The sequence below is a fragment of the Solea solea genome, chromosome 11, assembly GCF_958295425.1.
Source record: "Solea solea chromosome 11, fSolSol10.1, whole genome shotgun sequence".
NCBI classification, from domain to species: Eukaryota; Metazoa; Chordata; class Actinopteri; order Pleuronectiformes; family Soleidae; genus Solea; species Solea solea.
The window spans coordinates 21857865-21876058 of NC_081144.1; the positions used below are offsets into that span (position 1 = coordinate 21857865).

General features: G+C 41.7%; 1 protein-coding gene across 2 annotated transcripts in view; it reads left to right on the forward strand.

The window, feature by feature from the left end:
• LOC131469138 (prickle-like protein 2) overlaps positions 1-17875 on the forward strand; it is a 47739-nt gene extending 29864 nt beyond the window's left edge. The window contains exons 1-9 of one of the 2 annotated variants that reach the window (XM_058644033.1): positions 8873-8961; positions 9855-9997; positions 12016-12129; positions 12230-12367; positions 12677-12880; positions 13915-14101; positions 14640-14794; positions 14894-15698; positions 15788-17875. In XM_058644033.1, the coding sequence (XP_058500016.1) occupies positions 9959-9997; positions 12016-12129; positions 12230-12367; positions 12677-12880; positions 13915-14101; positions 14640-14794; positions 14894-15698; positions 15788-16743 (2598 nt within the window). In that variant the 5' untranslated portion in view covers positions 8873-8961; positions 9855-9958 and the 3' untranslated portion in view covers positions 16744-17875. Of the gene's footprint in view, positions 1-8773; positions 8962-9854; positions 9998-12015; positions 12130-12229; positions 12368-12676; positions 12881-13914; positions 14102-14639; positions 14795-14893; positions 15699-15787 lie in introns of those variants that run through there. The other variant, XM_058644034.1, reaches the window with a different exon arrangement.
• Positions 17876-18194: the final 319 nt, after the last annotated feature.

The following is an 18194-nucleotide window of genomic DNA, read 5'->3' on the forward strand; positions in this document are numbered from 1 at the left end:
CTGAAAGTCACCGAAGTGGACAAAAAAGTAGAAAATGTAAATTTAATGGCACAAGTGTTGCAACTAGGGCGAGTAGTAAACCTGAACCTGAAGTGTAAACCAAGAGAAATATAATAATCATGATGAGTAACAAGCTTCCAAGATTCTAAAAACGAACACTGAATACAACAAAAAAGTTTTTTACAGTGTATCTACAGACACGGAAGAGCGAAAAGGGAATTTACTTTGACATTTCATGGTCATTTATATTTATAACAGTCAAAAAAGGTTAAATCAAATGTTTTAATAATGTCAGTAATGTAAGATAATAAAATATGAAAACATTGTGTTCATTATTTACCACTTATTTTAAGACAATTTGTGAGACAAAAACTAGTTTTAATCTGTAGATTAACTATCTTTAGATTATATATATATATAATAAAATATTATTATATGTTTTTATAATAATTTAACCAAGGAAATAATAATATGATAAAATATTAAACTAAAATAGCACCATAACCTCACACACGCTGTTCATGATGGTTCAACCTTTCCTTCGGAGACAAATGTCACATATTTACATTTCAGATATCCAGTCGTCACCTGACCCAGAAATGGGCTCACGTGTCGCTGATGTTAATTAAAATCTCATTGTGTGGGTTAAGGAGCAAATGTTGAATATAAACTGGGTCAAAACTGAGAGCGATTACAAGCTGTTAGTAATGATTATAGACTGAGCGGAGGGCAGGGAGTGCAGCCGCTCACTCCATCACACGCTCTCACTGATTAGTTGCTCCTCGCTCGCTCCAAGTATTGATTTGCTGCAGTTTCTCTGTCCTCGTGGCACATGATTCCCTGTAGCCTATTGTACAGTTACAAACCCCTGATACTGCCACAGCTTTTGCGCCGAACCGTCACTGAATAATATCCCTTTAGTGAGCTTTTCAATGAAAAGAAACGACACAATGTTTTCTTTTTGAATGACTTAATGAATAATATTATTGAATATGTGCCTCCTGTCCTCCTATATCTATCTATAATGATTTGTAATGTTTAAATATCCAATAATCAGCACACAGTTTTAATAGTTTTAATGTTTGCCATTTAGTTTGTTGCATTTTCTATAATGAATTATTATGTTTTTGGTTTTTTTGAGATCACGGCAATAAATGACCCAAAACAATTCAAATTAAAGGTAACACTTTATATTAAGGTACACATATTCACCATTAACTAGGTGCTTACCAACAAGTAGCATACTAGCCCTTTATTAGTAATTATTAAGCACATATTAACACCTTATTATCTATTGCGACATGAATTAAGACCTTTTATTCACACCATTATTCAGAAACAACAATGCAGTAATTTACAGTCAATAAGTGATAATTAGGAGTTAATTGCAGGAAAAAGCTTAATTCATGTCATAGTATATCCTAGAATATGTGTACCTTAATATAAAGTGTTACCAAATTAAAATAGATGACTGTAATGCTGTAAAAAGGACATGAAAACGTGTTATCCAGTCATTCCTGCTCGGGACATATTGATCAATAGCACCAAAATATCCTACCGGCTGCACCTTTTATTCATGTTTGTGCAATTTAATGTTTATTATTTCATGTTTTGACCCCAAAAGGACTAGCTGCTGACTGCTGACGCATGAGCTACAGGAGATCTTTTAAGAAATAACACGATGGATGTAAACTACAGCTAGTGTAGCAGTGTCTCTACACAAAATTATAAAGAGTTCCCCACATATATTACCACCTTTTTTTTTTCTAAAGCATGAATTACCCAAAACTATGCCTCCTCCAGGAAACAGAAGTTCACAACTTGTGTCTCCTTGTGTTGCTGGGGAAGAACAGAAGAGCATGTTGTGACTTATCAGTCAGCTTGGCGAGTGCGTACTCCGTCAAAAAGTCACACACACTCATCGGCGGCCTTCTGTACCGGGCGGAATGTGACTTTGGTCAAGACGCAGTGTTGCACTGAAACAGTTTAACACTTGATCTGTGTCTTTGTTCGACAATATACAGAGGAGACTTGCTGTGCGTCTTAATAAGAGAGCTGTGAACGGGCCATTAGTCGAAGCACTGATGCACTCAGTGCTGCCGTCATTCCCACAATCTAACACTGTGCGTACAATAATTTCACATGATTCATAACAGTTCTATTGAGAATTAATTTGAGAGAGAGAGCATGAGCACCACTTACCATCAACTGGCTACTTCAATGTTAGTATGTATTTGGAGTTTTTCCAATAAAAAGAAAAATGGCCCTGGATTAAAACAGAAGGGAATGCGCTCGGGCAAACTGTAAAACACAACGACATTAACTAAAAAACAACGACCTTAACTAAAACACAATAACAATAACTGAAACACAATAACATTAATGGCAACAGAAAAAGTTGGTACGTGCTGTCAACAAGGATCATCACTGATTGGACTTTTAACCCGGAAATAAAGCGCCGGTTTCAGTGAAATTAGTTTCAAGTTTGATATTCAACTGATATTCGCGCTCCACCTCCAACAGTTTTATTTAACACGTATAGACATAGAAAAGTGTTTGTTTGTACATATTGAAGCAGTTTTAATGACAAACCACTGAACACAGCCTCCTCTCGTCCCGTCGCAGAGAACATGCTGACATTGCATATTTCCGAACAAAACCTAGCTGATTATAATTGTGGCTACAGCTTGTTGGCATATGAGACACAACATCGGCGTATACATAGAGATACATCCGTGTGTTCATAGAGCTACAACACCCAAGCGGCAATAAAGCTACATCGTCCATGCGTTCATAGAGATACAACATCCATGTGTGCATAAAGCTAAAACATTAAAGGCGACATAGAATGCTTGTATCACACATATATGTTAGTTATGGAGGTCTACTTACATATAGTAACTTGTTTTCATGGTTAAAAACCTCCTAATCACTGCAAACGAGCCGATCAAAATATCTCCTCACTGACGCTCTCGTCAGCCGCGCTGTTTCAGACCAAAACCACACCCCCAGAACGTGGACTGTGTTGTGATTGGCCAGCCAACGTGAGCTTTCCTACTGTCCTGTGATTGGCCAGGTACCTGGAAGTGACGTAATAGATAGGCCAGCTCTCAGATACACAGCTCCCCCTCTGGCACGGTGGATGCTCTGCATCTCAGCAGCTACAACGAGAGTAGTTCTTCTTCTTCTGCGGTTGAATGTACGCAACCGGATGTGCCCGGACTAGTGCCCGCACCGGGAGGCGCTACGGTGGTGAGAGGAGTGGTGAGGATTTCTGATGACAACATCAAATTAAGGAAGTGCCGATCCGCTTCGCAGAGCCCAGGAAAACAATACAACACTATTTTCTCAGCAGTGGCTGAACTGTTTGTTCTGAAACTTTAGGGTTTCATAAACGAGGTAATGACGCAGATACACACACACAAACGCAGCGTTAATTGGAGCTTCCGGTCTATGTCACCTTTAATACGTCCATAAAGCTACATCATCCGTGCGTCCATAGATGAAATTGTCTTAATCCCTGATACTTGGTCACAGGGCCAACATAATCTGCTAGGAGACCTGAGATTATGGCTGTCCAGACATTTTCCAGGGATGGCAGAGTAGCAAAAGCTCATTTGCAGCGGGTGGTTGAAAGTTCTGGTTCCTGCAGGTGTGACTCTGCTGCCACGCCTTGCAGGAAGGCTCTGAAGATTCTTCACAGATTCTTCAAGCACTATGATAAAGGCTGGAGGGTAGTTTTGTCCGTCCTGTTTCAGTCGTTACGACTTCGTTCTGAATGCTCAGCCATGAACCAGATAAAGGTGCTCAACACGTTTTAAATGTCAAACCCTTGAGCTCAACTGACGGTGCTAAAATATGCAGTAAGCTTCTAGTGAAACTGAAATACTGAAATTGTCACTGTGTGCTGTTATTGGTTAAAAGCTTCACTGAAAGATCAAGGAAATTACAGCATATGAGAAATCATGATAGTATACACAGCAAATCATTGCCCGCAGAGCAATGTTTGATTTTAAAGTCATAGTTTGGCATTTTAGAAAATGCTTATTGGATGTTTTGGTGACTTCATGTGGAGTTTTGTCACAGTGCTAAAAAAAGGGAATTGTCCAGCATATAACCCAAGTAATAACATAAATTCTCTTTTTCTACATTTGGATTTTGCATGGAATAAACTGTTAAGATTCTGTATATTCTGGAATCTGGTGAAGTCCTGGTGGATGGATATCATTACCTTTAGACAGAGTGAGGTAAAGGCCCTGGTATACTTCCACGCACATGCCGCGCTCGCCGAAGAGAGCGCTACATAAGAGGGACCCTGGTATACTCGCTCGCAGGGTCCTGTAGTATCTGACTTCACCATCAGGTGGTGAGTCTGGACGCTGAGAATATGACGCATTCCTACCAAAGAAGAAGAGAACAATTCTACAACTCCCTCGGACACGTGTGGTTTGAGCGGCTCATCAGCTGAAAGGTCCATTGGGCAGGGGAGTTCGGGGTGTCAGCCGGTTCGTGGGTTGCCAGGTCGTGGTTCGTGGGGCTGATCTTCTGTTGTCCAAACGTTTTTTCTGCTTGGTGAGCGGGGCTTATACCCAACACGCTCTTTGCACACGGTTCCAAAATCTGGGCTGGCCTGCACATTGTGTGTGGGTCCGCGCTGTGCACGGATGTATACAAGGGCCTGAAGTGTTATCTACACTAAGGCACTGTCTCCCAAGAGCAAGAGCTAGAACTAATTCAGAACACCTAAAATAATTTTGAACGGGTAAACAATTGGTAAACGATATACAACTCCATTTTAGGAATGTTATTTAAAAAAATATACACATCAAACCACAACTAAAAGGTTGGGAAAATTCTGCAAAATCTTTGGAGACCCAAAAGAAAATCTCCCGTGACCCATATGTGAGTCCCAACCCAGGAATGGGACTCAGGTTACCCACCATTAGCAGGTGACACCTGAACATTAATAACCACCAGTGAGATGTTTGGTCAGGGAGATTTAGATTTGACAAAGACTATAATCTTATCCCTCTTTTTTTTATAAAAAGTGGATTTGATCACACCTTTTTCTCAGTTTTTCTATACAAAAACAGCTCTGATTTAATTCAAGTCACATTTGAACTGACGTGTAACCAGCACAGCAGGCTGCGGATTTCCCTGCAGGCGTCCTCTCACTCAACCTCCACTCTCTAATGAAGAACTGCCTCAGGCCAGGCTAGAGGTTCAAGGAAGCATACCGGCAATCTCTCCTTACAAAGAAATCAGCAGCACCCGTCTTAGAGAGATAAACAGTACTGAGCGCTGCTTGGATGGAGGCTGACTCACTGGCTCAGTCTGTGGAAATGTCTGCTGTTGCTCAGCTACTGCTTCACCTTTGTTTTCCTGTGATTTCTAATCTGCCAGCTATTGTTTCGCTGACACAATCCCGTCCCGTGTCGCGACCCACAACACTTTCCATCATCAAAGTGTGGTTGTTTGTCGTGGGAATATATTATGACCTTGATAAGGACATCTCATTGCTTTTGTCAGCTATCATTAGTGCTATGTCTGAATCACAGCACAGCCTCAGCAAGTTCAACCAATATTAAAAACCATAAGTGTTTCCTTCCACTTTACATTAATTGACTCTAATAACTCTCCTCTCATCAGCTTTCAGCACAACAGCACCATAAGAGGCACATACAGAGCTCATTCTTCCACTGTTGCTGGCTCACAAATTATTCCTTAATGGAGATCCAGATGTTTGTTTTTATCACAGTGATGACAGAAAAAGCTTCTGGAAAAACGGAACGTTGCTAATTTGAAGCTCTGAACACTTTAAATTCACGGAGATCGAGCAATATATATATATTGAAGAACCTGACATAGTGAATGTACTGTATCTTATAATGCATAATACAACACAATAAAAGCATGTAAAATGAACCAAATATTAAAGTAAATGAATATATTAAATGATCACTGCACTAGCGGAATCTGTTGCCTGTGTGTTCCGATGGCTCCGCCCTCTACGCTCACGTTGCACTGAGGTTTATGGCAGGGATCCGCCTCCCTCTGCCGTTTCTCTGGATCTATGGTGATGCGGTAAAAAAGCTCTCCCATTTGCTTGTCCCAGACTGTTTTGGAATCCTATTCAGCGATTCAACATCTTTACTTTTTATGAATACAGCTTGCATAGAGACGAGTTGCTTGCAAGTCTATGGATTTTATCAGCGCAGCAGTTTCCTGCCAAAATGGCATTATTTTGCTTCCGAGTGTTCCATGATGGGATTGTGCGACGTCTGTCTGGGAAATGATTTGCATTTTATTTTCACACTTTGACGTTGGAGGCGACATATACTTGTTAATAATCCATGCATTAGTAATGTGTGCAGCTGTTCAAATCTATACATCTGTAGACGCGGGAACTCTTGTCTGATAATGACATCTTTAGCATGGCGTTATCAATGTCTACATGTAGTTGTTGCTTTTTAAACAACCATTTCATATTTTACAGATCTGGACCACTGATGTTCGTCAGCTATAGTAGCTGCATAGTTCTAAGCGTGTCAATGTGTGATTACCATGAAAGTTTGTCCCCAGAGGATGAACAGATGGGATTTCTGCCTGGGGGGGAAACCTACAGGGAAAACAAGACTTCATCAAAACCTTGCAATTGAAGACATAGTTGACAAATGCATCACGTTCATCACGTATATAAACATGTGACAATTTTGAAAAACTTCCACTCTGGACGCTGGAGCCAATCCCAGCTGACTTTAGCCTGGGAGAGTGGGGTTCACCATCCACACCCACATCGTCACCTATGATCCAATTAGCCTGACCACAATCTGCTTGTCTTTGGGCTGTGGGAGGAAGTTGAAATACCCAAGAACTAACACACACTCACACAGAAACACCTCTATATATTAAATCAGGAGTGGGTCTTCTCTTTGGAGGACACCATGTTGGACCATGTTGGAGTTTTAATGATAACTGATGGCTACTATGTGTTCTTCAACATGCTTGGAAGGGAAGGGTGAGGTGGGAGACATTCTAACACAAGTGTGCCACAAATTGATGTTATAAAATCCTACACACTTTTAATCTTGATAAGGGAGTGCATAGACAGAGTATGACAATGTTACAAAGATGAGGTCCAGAACTTTGACAAACAAAAGAGATGTCAGCAATCATAAGGCGCTTTTCCATTGTGCCATTCTAGCACTATTAGGCTCTACTCAGGGGTGCGGCGTCATAGCACGGCTGCTCGAAACTGCCGTGATCTTGTTTTATACACAACACAAACACAGAAACTAGTGTCAGGCAAAGTAGTTGTGTTGTCGGTATAACTGAATCATTAGAATCAGTTAATTTGTTAAATATTAAGATTTTAGAAATCTCCTTGCTAAATGTTAAAGAGTAATAGATGTTTTTCGTGATTTTTAAGTCTTTTTAACTGATTTACGGTTTGATTCTTGTGTCAGACGTTGTGCTCGGGACTCTTCCAGTGACGATACTCTCTGACCAATCAGTGGCCGGTCACATTTTAGTATCTGCTCAGCTCACTTGGAACCTCACCAGAGCAGGTACCAGATACTATAACTAAGAAAAGCCAAAAAAATGAGCAAGTCGAGCCCAGTCGTGCTGTAACTGTAGAAAAAGCACTAATATGGACTGCATTTTTGAAGAGACTTTGGCTTTAGCGTTCCGCAGCAGGCAGGAGAACATCTTTGAAAGATAACATTGCTTGTAGATAAACAAGTATTGTATCATATAGTCAGGAGTTTCTGTAACAGGTTTCAGCAGAAGGTTTTAATGGAATGGGAGTTTTAAGAAAGCAAACTCACACATAAAAATAAATGGCACTCTGGTAATCATGTCCAAAGAGAAGCTCTCCCACATACTGCCATTCTGTTTTGCCTCCATTGTATATTGCTGTGCCACACATTCACTGAATGTAGAAGTACATTTAAGTGACATGGTGTAGTCCTAAATGTTCACAAAATACCTTTGGTATAGTATTGTGTATGTACACAACTGAGAGGGAGAGACAATGAGACACAGGTGAAGCACATTAGAGCGGGGCAGCTAATTACACCGACTGGCATCAAAACAAAAAGAAAGTGTCAAAAACAAAACAGGAAGTGACCAGATGAATAGAAATAAATCAGTGTAACTAAACAACAAAACTTACATTTCTGGGTATCTAGTATTATTTGTTGGTCCGGGTGCAAATCTTCACAGTTTAATGTAGATTTATGAAATTGTACATGTTGTATAATTTCATGTTGTGTATCTACTGCCTCTGGTCAAACACCAGCAACTGCATTCAAATGTTGCCATTGGTCCTTGGAAATGTTGCCATTGGTAGTTATCCATGCATTAATATATATATATATATATATATATATACATATATATATGTATATATATATATATACGTTTTTCACTTTTATAAAGGCTGGAGATGTCGCCTCATCGCCTTTCTCTCTCCACCACTGGTGTGAGAGGCTGGTCTCATCGAGCCCCTCACACAGCTGCAACTCAGTGTCAGACTTCACTGCTAGACCACACCCCCTTCACCTCTACCCACTCACAGTCTACTTTTTTCAGAAAAGGAGATTTAGTTCCCCATTAAAGCTAAAACAGGGCCTTAAGCGTGGGAGCTGGATGTGACACTGAGGGAAAATTAGCGGAATTGCACATGTTTTGGGGTTCTCTAGATTTTTTTTTTTTTACATCATCCTTTGTTTCATCTCCTTCTCAATGTTCTGCTCTTTTGCCTTCACAGGAGTATCCACTGTGTCCACTGAATCGGTTTGTGTAGAGGAGCATGTTGTGACAGCCATGTCTCTGGAGATGGAGAAGACCATCACCAAGCTGATGTACGACTTCCAGAGGAACTCTACCTCTGACGACGACTCTGGGTGCGCGCTGGAGGAATACGCCTGGGTTCCCCCCGGCCTCAGTCCCGAGCAGGTACGCAACACTTTCACAGTCCTGCCAATGAGTGCGTCATTAGCCTGTGTTTATTTCTGTCTGACACAGACAGGCTGGGGGTAATTAATCTGAATCGTCCAGTGGAAAGTGGAAAGTATTATTGGCATTTTGCTACTTGTTCTGAGATGGAAAAATGTAGTGATCTGAGAACGGTGTCATTTAAATGTCCTTCATGGTGTGAGCTGTCTGGAACAACAAGACTGAGGATGAGTCTCTGTTTAAAACACGCACAAATCACTCCTTTCTAAAACATAATCCACTTCTCTAACTGTGCAACAAATAAAATAAAATAAAATAAGCAGCAAAGCAAGACTCTGCTTAGTGATGTATCCATATGTAATTTAAGATTTTATGGTTTTATATAGTTTGTGCTGTGTGTATTTACATTTTTCCACAGTGGATCAACAAAAGTACAATTTCATTTATAGTATCTTAATCTCTGTGTTACATGAGTTTGTGTATTTTTAAATGTATGGGGGATACATTCAAATATGTTCTTCATAACTATGTTTATGTTGCCATTTTCTTATTCTAATGAGTAAAACAAAAGTTACTGTATACTTGTGAAATAGAGACCCAGAGGGACGGACCCAGTGATTCGACTGAGTGAGTGTTTGCATGAATCTAATTGAAAATGTGTGCCGTGGTGTTTGTGCGCGCAGGTTCTTTGAAATCCCCCGTCTGGACTCATTTGCAGCTTAAACACCTTTTAATTGCACGAACAATCGCGCCAGTGAAAACAACTGTGCACATAAAGAGGGAGATACCTACTCGTCATTTTCTTTTTATTATTTCTGTCCATTGTTGTTGTTTTTTTATAACACAATTCTGTTCAGCTACTATTTGGTATAAACACTTGTGTCTTAATTTAGTAAGAACAGCAACCCCCCGATGCAGAGGGACTCCTAGGGCTCTGTGAACAGATGACAGGCTGGGCTGATAACAGTCATTTTCAGCAGTCAGCCATCTTGACAGGATGCTGAAAGAGGCTGCAGCTTCGCCCATCCAACAGGAGGTGCAAACAATTGTCACTGGCTGTTCCTTTTTTCTTTTTTTTTTAAATGCATTTGAATGTAACATATTTTTAAGCTTGTCACCACTGCATTCTCTCTGCACAATGACTTTATCGTGAGTCACATTTTACAAGAAAATCATCATTTTTATGGCGCACAGTTCTTTCAGCTGTCAGAGCCCAGAGTCACTTCTGACTGCATCTGCTGTGACAATGGGGTTAGTTTGTGTCGCCACTGACTTGTCGGAAGTGTTTTGGACGAAATGTTCCAAACTGTGGCGTCCGTGCCAGAGCCGGTCACTTCTGCCCATCTCCCACTCACTGTCGGCCAGATAATCATTCAGCACCATAATTAGATTTGAAATTTAACCCTCGTGCAACCTTAAAAACACAACACATTAAGTGCAAAAAACATGCCTTCCACACAATAAAATATTTAAATTGATTGATCAAACTTGTAAATCATATAAAAATACATTATTTTTAGCATACATTTTTGTTTAAAAAAAAACAACAGATTTTCCATATACTAATGTGTATTATGGACACATCATTGTTGAAATCCCCAAAAATACAAACCTTGTGTTAACACAGCCAAAATTATGAAAAATAAAAGATAAACATATATATGAAATAAAAATTCAAATTCGTACAAATTTATTCTGTAGATATTTTCTTCTCATTCTGATTGTCGCCTTCTGTTTTAAATTGGATGTGATGATGGACATTGTAAATGGTTCTTTGTCACGTTTCATGTTAAACTCTCTGTACATGACACAAAAGGTTCATCACAAAAGAATGCAAATATATAACATAAGGACAGTGGGTTGCTTATGATGCATAAATACTGTATTTTTGTATGTTTGTTTTACAAAACACAAGCATTGAGAAGAAATTAATATATCCAAAATGTATTTGTGAGTATTTTTTGACGTTGTGAAAACAAAAATCTCACATTTTGAAAGCTTTTGAAATAAAACATATAACAGTAAAACACTGATGGGGGAAATATTAATGCTTCAGCAGATTTATGGAGGAGGCCACCATTTTGGACCACCATGTTTTAACAGTAGCCTCAGAAATGACCTGGACCACAGAGTGTTACCCTCCACAGTGTTGAAAGAATGAAGTGCGTATGATACAGAGAATCAGAGTGGCAGCTCTCAGAGATGCAACTCCTTATCGTCTCCCTCGCTGGCCCGCTGATTATGTAAATTGGATCACAACAACTTAAGCAAAACAGGACTTTACACTGCAGCGAGGACTAAACATGGTTTCGCTGAAAATCCAGGACAAGTGATGAGATTGTTCTCTGAGTGTTCTTCGATTCCATTCCGCCCGTTAACATGCAAATGAAAAAAGGGGGTGTATTCAGGCCACAGATGGAGAGTCTTGCTGCATCATGAATTCTAATCACAGTGCCAGTATCTGGAGCTGCAATTTCCTTGAAGCTATGACAATATTAGCTGATGAAAATTTTAAATAAGCTGACTCTGTTTCAAGGTTGTGTCTGGTGGTGCAGCAGCAGCAGCAGCAGCAGCAGCAGCAGCAGCACGGAGCTCGTGTTTTCTAAAGGCAGGGATGATGGAGAGAGCATTAAATCCTCATCCAGTGTCAGCTTCATTTAGCTTTCGATTTGTCACCATATAGAAAGGTAGATTAAGTAAACACACATTAATTAGGATGTGTCTATGCCGTTAGTTTATTAACTATTATCAGTATTTTTACATTAGGATCTAATGATGAGTCCACATGAATAGCAATGTTGCTTAGTATCTGCACATGTTAAAGGTCCAGTTTGTAACATTTACGAGGGTTTATTGGCAGAAATGTAAGTTGCTGCACAAAATTGATGAAGTAATTTGGTTTTTGTAGTTTTAGAATCAGCTCTTCATTTGAACTCTAGGAAAGAGCCTACATGGTAGCACCATCTTGTGCCAAAATAAAATAACATATAAAAAGAACAATGTGACATTTACTTTAATCCAAGGCCTCATCACAACCGTGTGTGTGTGTTTCAGGTCCATCAGTATTATAACTCCTTACCAGAAGAGAAGGTGCCGTATATAAACAGCCCCGGAGAGAAATATCGCATCAAACAGCTGCTTCACCAGTTGCCACCACATGACAATGAGGTAATCAGTGAATCGCACATTTATACGAGAACATTTTCCCACTTTTGATGTCACATCTCATTTTCATGATAATGAACTGTGTATATATATTTGTTTTTAGGTGCGTTACTGTAACGGTCTGGACGAAGAGGAGAAACGAGAGCTGAAGCTCTTCAGCAACCAAAGGAAGAAAGACAATTTGGGACGAGGCAACGTCCGTCCTTTCCCACTCACCATCAATGGAGCAATCTGTGATAAGGTAGGCACATGGAAGGGCAACGATGTTAAAAGCTCCTTTCTGCCATAAAGACATTTTCATTTTTTTCTATTCAATCTGAATAATTCAGCCCTTTTTCAAATGATATTCTCGTTTTTTTTATCTGATGTTTCATCTGATATTAAGCAGGAGACATTTCAATCTTGAAGAGTAATTTCAAGTAGCATCTGCTCAGTGTTACCCCAGCCCTGCTTTTCTATCCTCTTTCCCTTTTCCTTTAACTTTCTTTTCTGTTCTCGCCCTTCATTGATTTTCCTTTTATTTCCCCCTGACTCGTCTCTTCTCCTACAGTGTGGTGGTCAGATAAATGGAGGTGACATTGTGGTCTTCGCTCCGAGGGCCGGTCACGGAAAGTGCTGGCACCCTCATTGCTTTGTCTGCAGCATGTGTGAGGAGCTGTTGGTGGATCTCATCTACTTCCACCAGGATGGCAAGCTCTTCTGTGGCCGGCATCACGCCGAGAGGCTAAAACCCCGCTGCTGTGCCTGTGATGAGGTGTGTCTGTCTGTCTGGGCCTGGAAATGACTTGGATGTGGATGAAACTAGTACTCTTGCCATGTCAGAGAAAGTCTGTTTTGTGGATTTGAGATCAAAAAATAATGAACAGCCTCAGTTGTTGGTACTAATTTAAGTCGAGTGACGTTTGTTCACTTGCAGTAGGGACAGAACAAGCACAAATCATACTCATTTACATATGCAACACATGATGAAGAGGTGCAAGTAGCTATTATTTAATTTCAGCACAACTATAGTCGTCGAGTAAAGAATATTGGGCCAAGAATGGAACCCTGAGGTACCCCAAACATCAACAGCAATGCTAAATGTGTCCACCTTTAAGAGTAAAACTACTTAACCAGTTAAAAGGGTTAGTTATTTTTGACTCAAAGTCACTCTCTCACTGAAGCTATGGCTGCAAATAAAATCGACGTCTGTTTCAGTCTGTGATATCATAAGATTATGTTCACTGTTGTATCTCGCCACATGTAACAGCCTTTTGCAACTGGAAACTGAAATTTGTGTTGCTTTGTAAAACACTCACTCACTCACTCACTATGAGCAATTTCCAAGAAGTGTTTTACTCTTGGAGAGAAATTTGTTATTCATAACAAACAGTAAGTTGATCCACTGCTGCCTCCATCAGTATGTTAAAAAGTGTTATTTTGTGACTTCTGTGTTTGAAATCTTTCATTCAGCGTTAACTAAGTGACCCAAATTTAAAAGTTGGGGGAGACGTAGACCAGCAACTGTCATGTACCACTTCATTTCTCTGTGGAATTTGGGATGGAAGGTTGCGTAAAAAGTTGTCTAATGGCGAGATAAGAGTAGCAAACATATTCTTAAGACATCAAACATTTAAGAGGGCGGAGATTTTATTAGCCAAGCATTCTGTTCATAAATAAAATAATCACTTTTTTCTTTTGTCTCAGCTGGCAGCCATTATTGTAAAGTATTACTCTACATTAATGCTGCTTGATGAAATTGTGTTGTATACTGTCTCTGCTTATGAGTGTATCGTGTGGGTCACGCAGATAATCTTTGCTGATGAATGCACCGAGGCAGAAGGCAGGCACTGGCACATGAAGCACTTCTGTTGCTATGAGTGTGAGACCACCCTCGGCGGCCAGCGCTACATCATGAAGGACGGACGACCGCACTGCTGCAACTGCTTTGAGTCCCTTTACGCAGAATACTGTGATGCTTGTGGGGAACACATAGGTACAGCACGTGTTTCCTGTTTCCATTTCTTTTTTTATTGCTGCTTTTAACATATTTAACATATATGCACTGTTAACAAAACACAACATCAAAAGAAAACCTCTTTATTCCAAGTGATGATGCCATTAGCTCTGAGTGCCACAGCTGTGAGGAGGTGGAGTCTGTGCAGCGAGATATGGATGGTTATTATCAGTCCAAGCTTCAGTAACAGTGAAAGAGTGTGTTTCAGAGGATGTTCCCATGTTGAATCCAGATGGGAGCAGAGACAGATGATTACTTTCCTGAGCTGTTGAAATGTATCTTACAGATCAAGTGATCATGTATGGGCACAAAATCACAAATGTTGTTTCTCCTTTCAAGCACTCACAAGCAAAATGGGCTTAACCCACAGGCAGCACAGACTTTGCAGAATCAACAGTAGTATTCCACATAGCTGCCATCACATTACCATATTTATCTAGTTAAAACTGGACTCCTTTATTCACAGATGGCGAAAAATGGTTTCTGGTGAATGTATGACATTTGTTTCTTGTGAAAGGAATCGACCAGGGTCAGATGACATATGATGGGCAGCACTGGCACGCAACTGAGGAATGTTTTTGCTGTGCCCATTGCAAGCGCTCTCTGCTGGGTCGCCCCTTTCTGCCAAAACAGGGGCAGATCTTTTGCTCACGGTCTTGCAGTGCTGGACAGGTAAGTGGACAGAAAAGATGTATTCAACTTGCATTATTATTATATTTTTTACGTTAGCAGTTAAACAGCTGTTATATCTGTCTTATTTGACTCAATTAGGATCCAGACGAGTCTGACTCTTCAGACTCAGCCTTCCAAAGCGCCCGCTCCCGAGAATCCCGACACAGCACCAAGATTGGGAAAAAGGAGCGTAGGAATGCAGAGCAGGAGCGACGGACTGCTGATGTCCGCCAACCGGCTCCTCCCCCCATGCCTGACCGCCTGTCTGCTGAAATCGATCCGCTGTCCGTTCAGATGGACCTTCTAAGCGTCTCATCTAGCCAGACTCCAAGCAGGACGCCTAATCGCACACCCAGTCGCACTCCGAGTCGTGCCCCGAGCCTTAACCAGGTATGGATGAGCCGGGATGAGCCCTATATCCCTGCATCTTATGAGGGCCCTCAGCGAGAACCCTCCCCTTCCCCTACGCCCATCCATTTGCTGGGTCAGTGTAATCCAAGGCAGGGCTACAATCCCAATGCGAATGCTCATCCCCCAGCCCAGAATCCTGCCAACTCAGGCAAGAGACCTGATTCCTGGGGAAAGGAGCAGCAAGGCAATCCCAAGAGGACACCTATGGCTGCTCTGAGGGGCCACTCCTTTAATGAAAACTGGATGCATCACAGCCAGGATGAGTTCAGGCCCAACAAACTACGCACCCAGATGAGCTTCAATGAGATGTCAAGCCAGAACCAAGGCTTCTCTGACAAAAGGAGCATCAGCCTTCACGGATTCCAGAGAAACGGCAGACCCCCTCTCACCAGGAGGAACCCCATCAATGCCATGAGCTTCAACGAGCCCCTCACTCCTCTAGAGCAGACTCCTCGTGGCTCCATGGACTCCCTGACAATTTCCAATGCTACAGGTACAGTGATATAAATAAAATAGCATGATACAATATGATATGATGGCAAATCATCTGAAAATGTGACATGACATGTGTGCCTCTCACAGGTAACTCTCTGGATGGGGTCAGCAAGCGCCAGGAGCATTTGTCAAGGTTCTCTATGCCTGATCTAAGCAAGGACTCTGGAGTGAATGTGTCTGAAAAGAGTAATATGGGCACTCTCAGTTCCTCAGTCCAGTTCCACAGCACAGAGTCACTGTCCTCTTCCCGTCCCTACAACAACAACAACGCGTATGGTCCACTGAGAGTCGGCTACCCACTGCAGTACTGGGACGGCCCTCAGCCACTGGGCTTTGATGGCAAAGGTCATGTCGGTGTGATGGACAGCAGCGGAAACCTGAGGATGGCTCCCATGAGCGACAGAATGCCTCGTCGACGCATAAATGCACAGGAATCTGTGTCACAGCAACCACAGCCACAACCAAGGCTCCGCAAACACCATCGTGGAAACCACAGTAATGGACAGCACCGCAGTGGCCGACACCACAAACGTTCTCGGCGTTCCCGCTCCGATAACGCTCTGCATCTGGTGGCAGACAGACCTGCTGAAGTGGTGGAGCTGCCCTACCGCCGCGTTCAAGAGGATTATGACCGCTTCCCCGCCGGGCACGCTGCTAGGGAGTTGTTTGGTCTGGAGCCAGGTGGGCACAGGCAGCAGCCTCAACGACCCTGCCCCCGCACCACCTCTGATCTCACCCTGCAGAATGCTGGCTGGCAACCTGTGGGGCTGGGTGGGCCTCGCTGGAGCGACAGGTACATGGAGGCTGCCGACCCCTGGTGTTCCAGCTGCTCCTCTTCCTCCGAGTCAGAGGCGGATGAGAGTTATTTCCTGGGTGAACCAATCCCTCGGCCTGTGCAGCTGTGCTTCATCAATAATGAGGAGCTGCGCCATCGCTACAGCCCCTCTGGGATGGGTGGCCATCACGGGCCACTGCATGGACCGATTCATGGCCAGCTGCACACTCGCCAGAGGAGGAAGAGCAAAAACTGCATAATTTCCTAGATGTAGAGAAGAGAGAGAGATGACAGGGAGAGAGCTAAAGCAACAGAGAGGAGGAACAGAGGGAGTGGGAAGGTGAGAGTGAGACAATTGACTGTGTGTGTATGTGTGTGTCCATATGTGTCCGTGTGAGTGTGTGTGAGTTGGGGTTGAAGAGAGAAAAAGGCCTATTTTATGTGCTTGTGAACTTACACAACTCTACACTGCGTAGCGTTAGTGTACACCTACACAGAATGATCTAATCATAGGAGGAAGCTCAGCCGGATTACACAACAGAAGTGTTTACACTGATGGAGAGCAGCTCCAACGACTGAATTTGACAACTAAATATACTGTGGTCCGGGTAAATAACATGACGTATGTACGTGTGTGTGTGTGTGTGTGTGTTTGTGTGAGTGTGTGTGCATGTATCCATGTTACGGAGAGACTGAACAAATCCGTTACAGTTTGAAAAGGGAAAAAAACACTGGTCCATCTGCGGTGATCTGACTGTTCATGTCACTGCTCAGTGATTCCAGCCCTGGACGGTGAAATTTATTCTATGTGGACAAACCAGAAATTGTGTTGGGACAGTGAAAGCTACGTACTAGATTCCAAGCTGTGTGTCATTGTTTACCTCAGTGGAATCCAAATGCTACTGGAATATAGTGTTGGCTCGCTAGCCCCTGTTATCACATTGTACAAATAGTCTGTTGAACCTCGTGCTCTACATAGCCAGCTCTCCATGCTTCACCAAGGACAGAGCGCCGGGCAGCCTCTGCTCCTTGACCATTCAGGCACAGTAACGTCAGGTATGGTCCCGTTTTCTCTTCTGCACCATGCTTTGTTTTTTGAGGGTTCCCTGTAGGCACTTAAGAATAATGGAATAAATAATAATGCTAACAATAATAATAATAATAATAATGCAAATAATAATTATAATAATATTAAAGAATAATACCTGTTAAATGTATATATAGTAATAAACGTAATAATGTGATGGATGTAGTGGTGTAAATATGATGTACATATGGTCTTAAATATTATATATATATTTTGTAACTAAAAGAATCATTATTTGTATAACATGATGTAGAGATAGGGAGACTTGCATGTTGATTTGTTGTTGTTGTCTCATACTGAAAATAAAGAGTACTTCAATGAACAAGTTGTGTTGGACCTACGGCTGCAGGCAATAACTTAATGACAGTAATTAACTTCAACTCCGATAGCAACACAACCAGAGTTCAAACATACATCGAAAAAAGGTTTACACACACACTTAACAGTTTGCAATATCTTACATATTATGCATTGAATGTTTTACCCCAAATGTGTGAAATATGATTCATGTTTTCTGACGATTAAGAAGTTAAAACCATAACTGACGGTCAATTTAATTTCACTGGCTCTTACTCTTACATTTTCTACCACTTTATCCTCTTTTAGATGAGGGGGGGGGGGGCGGGCATCCC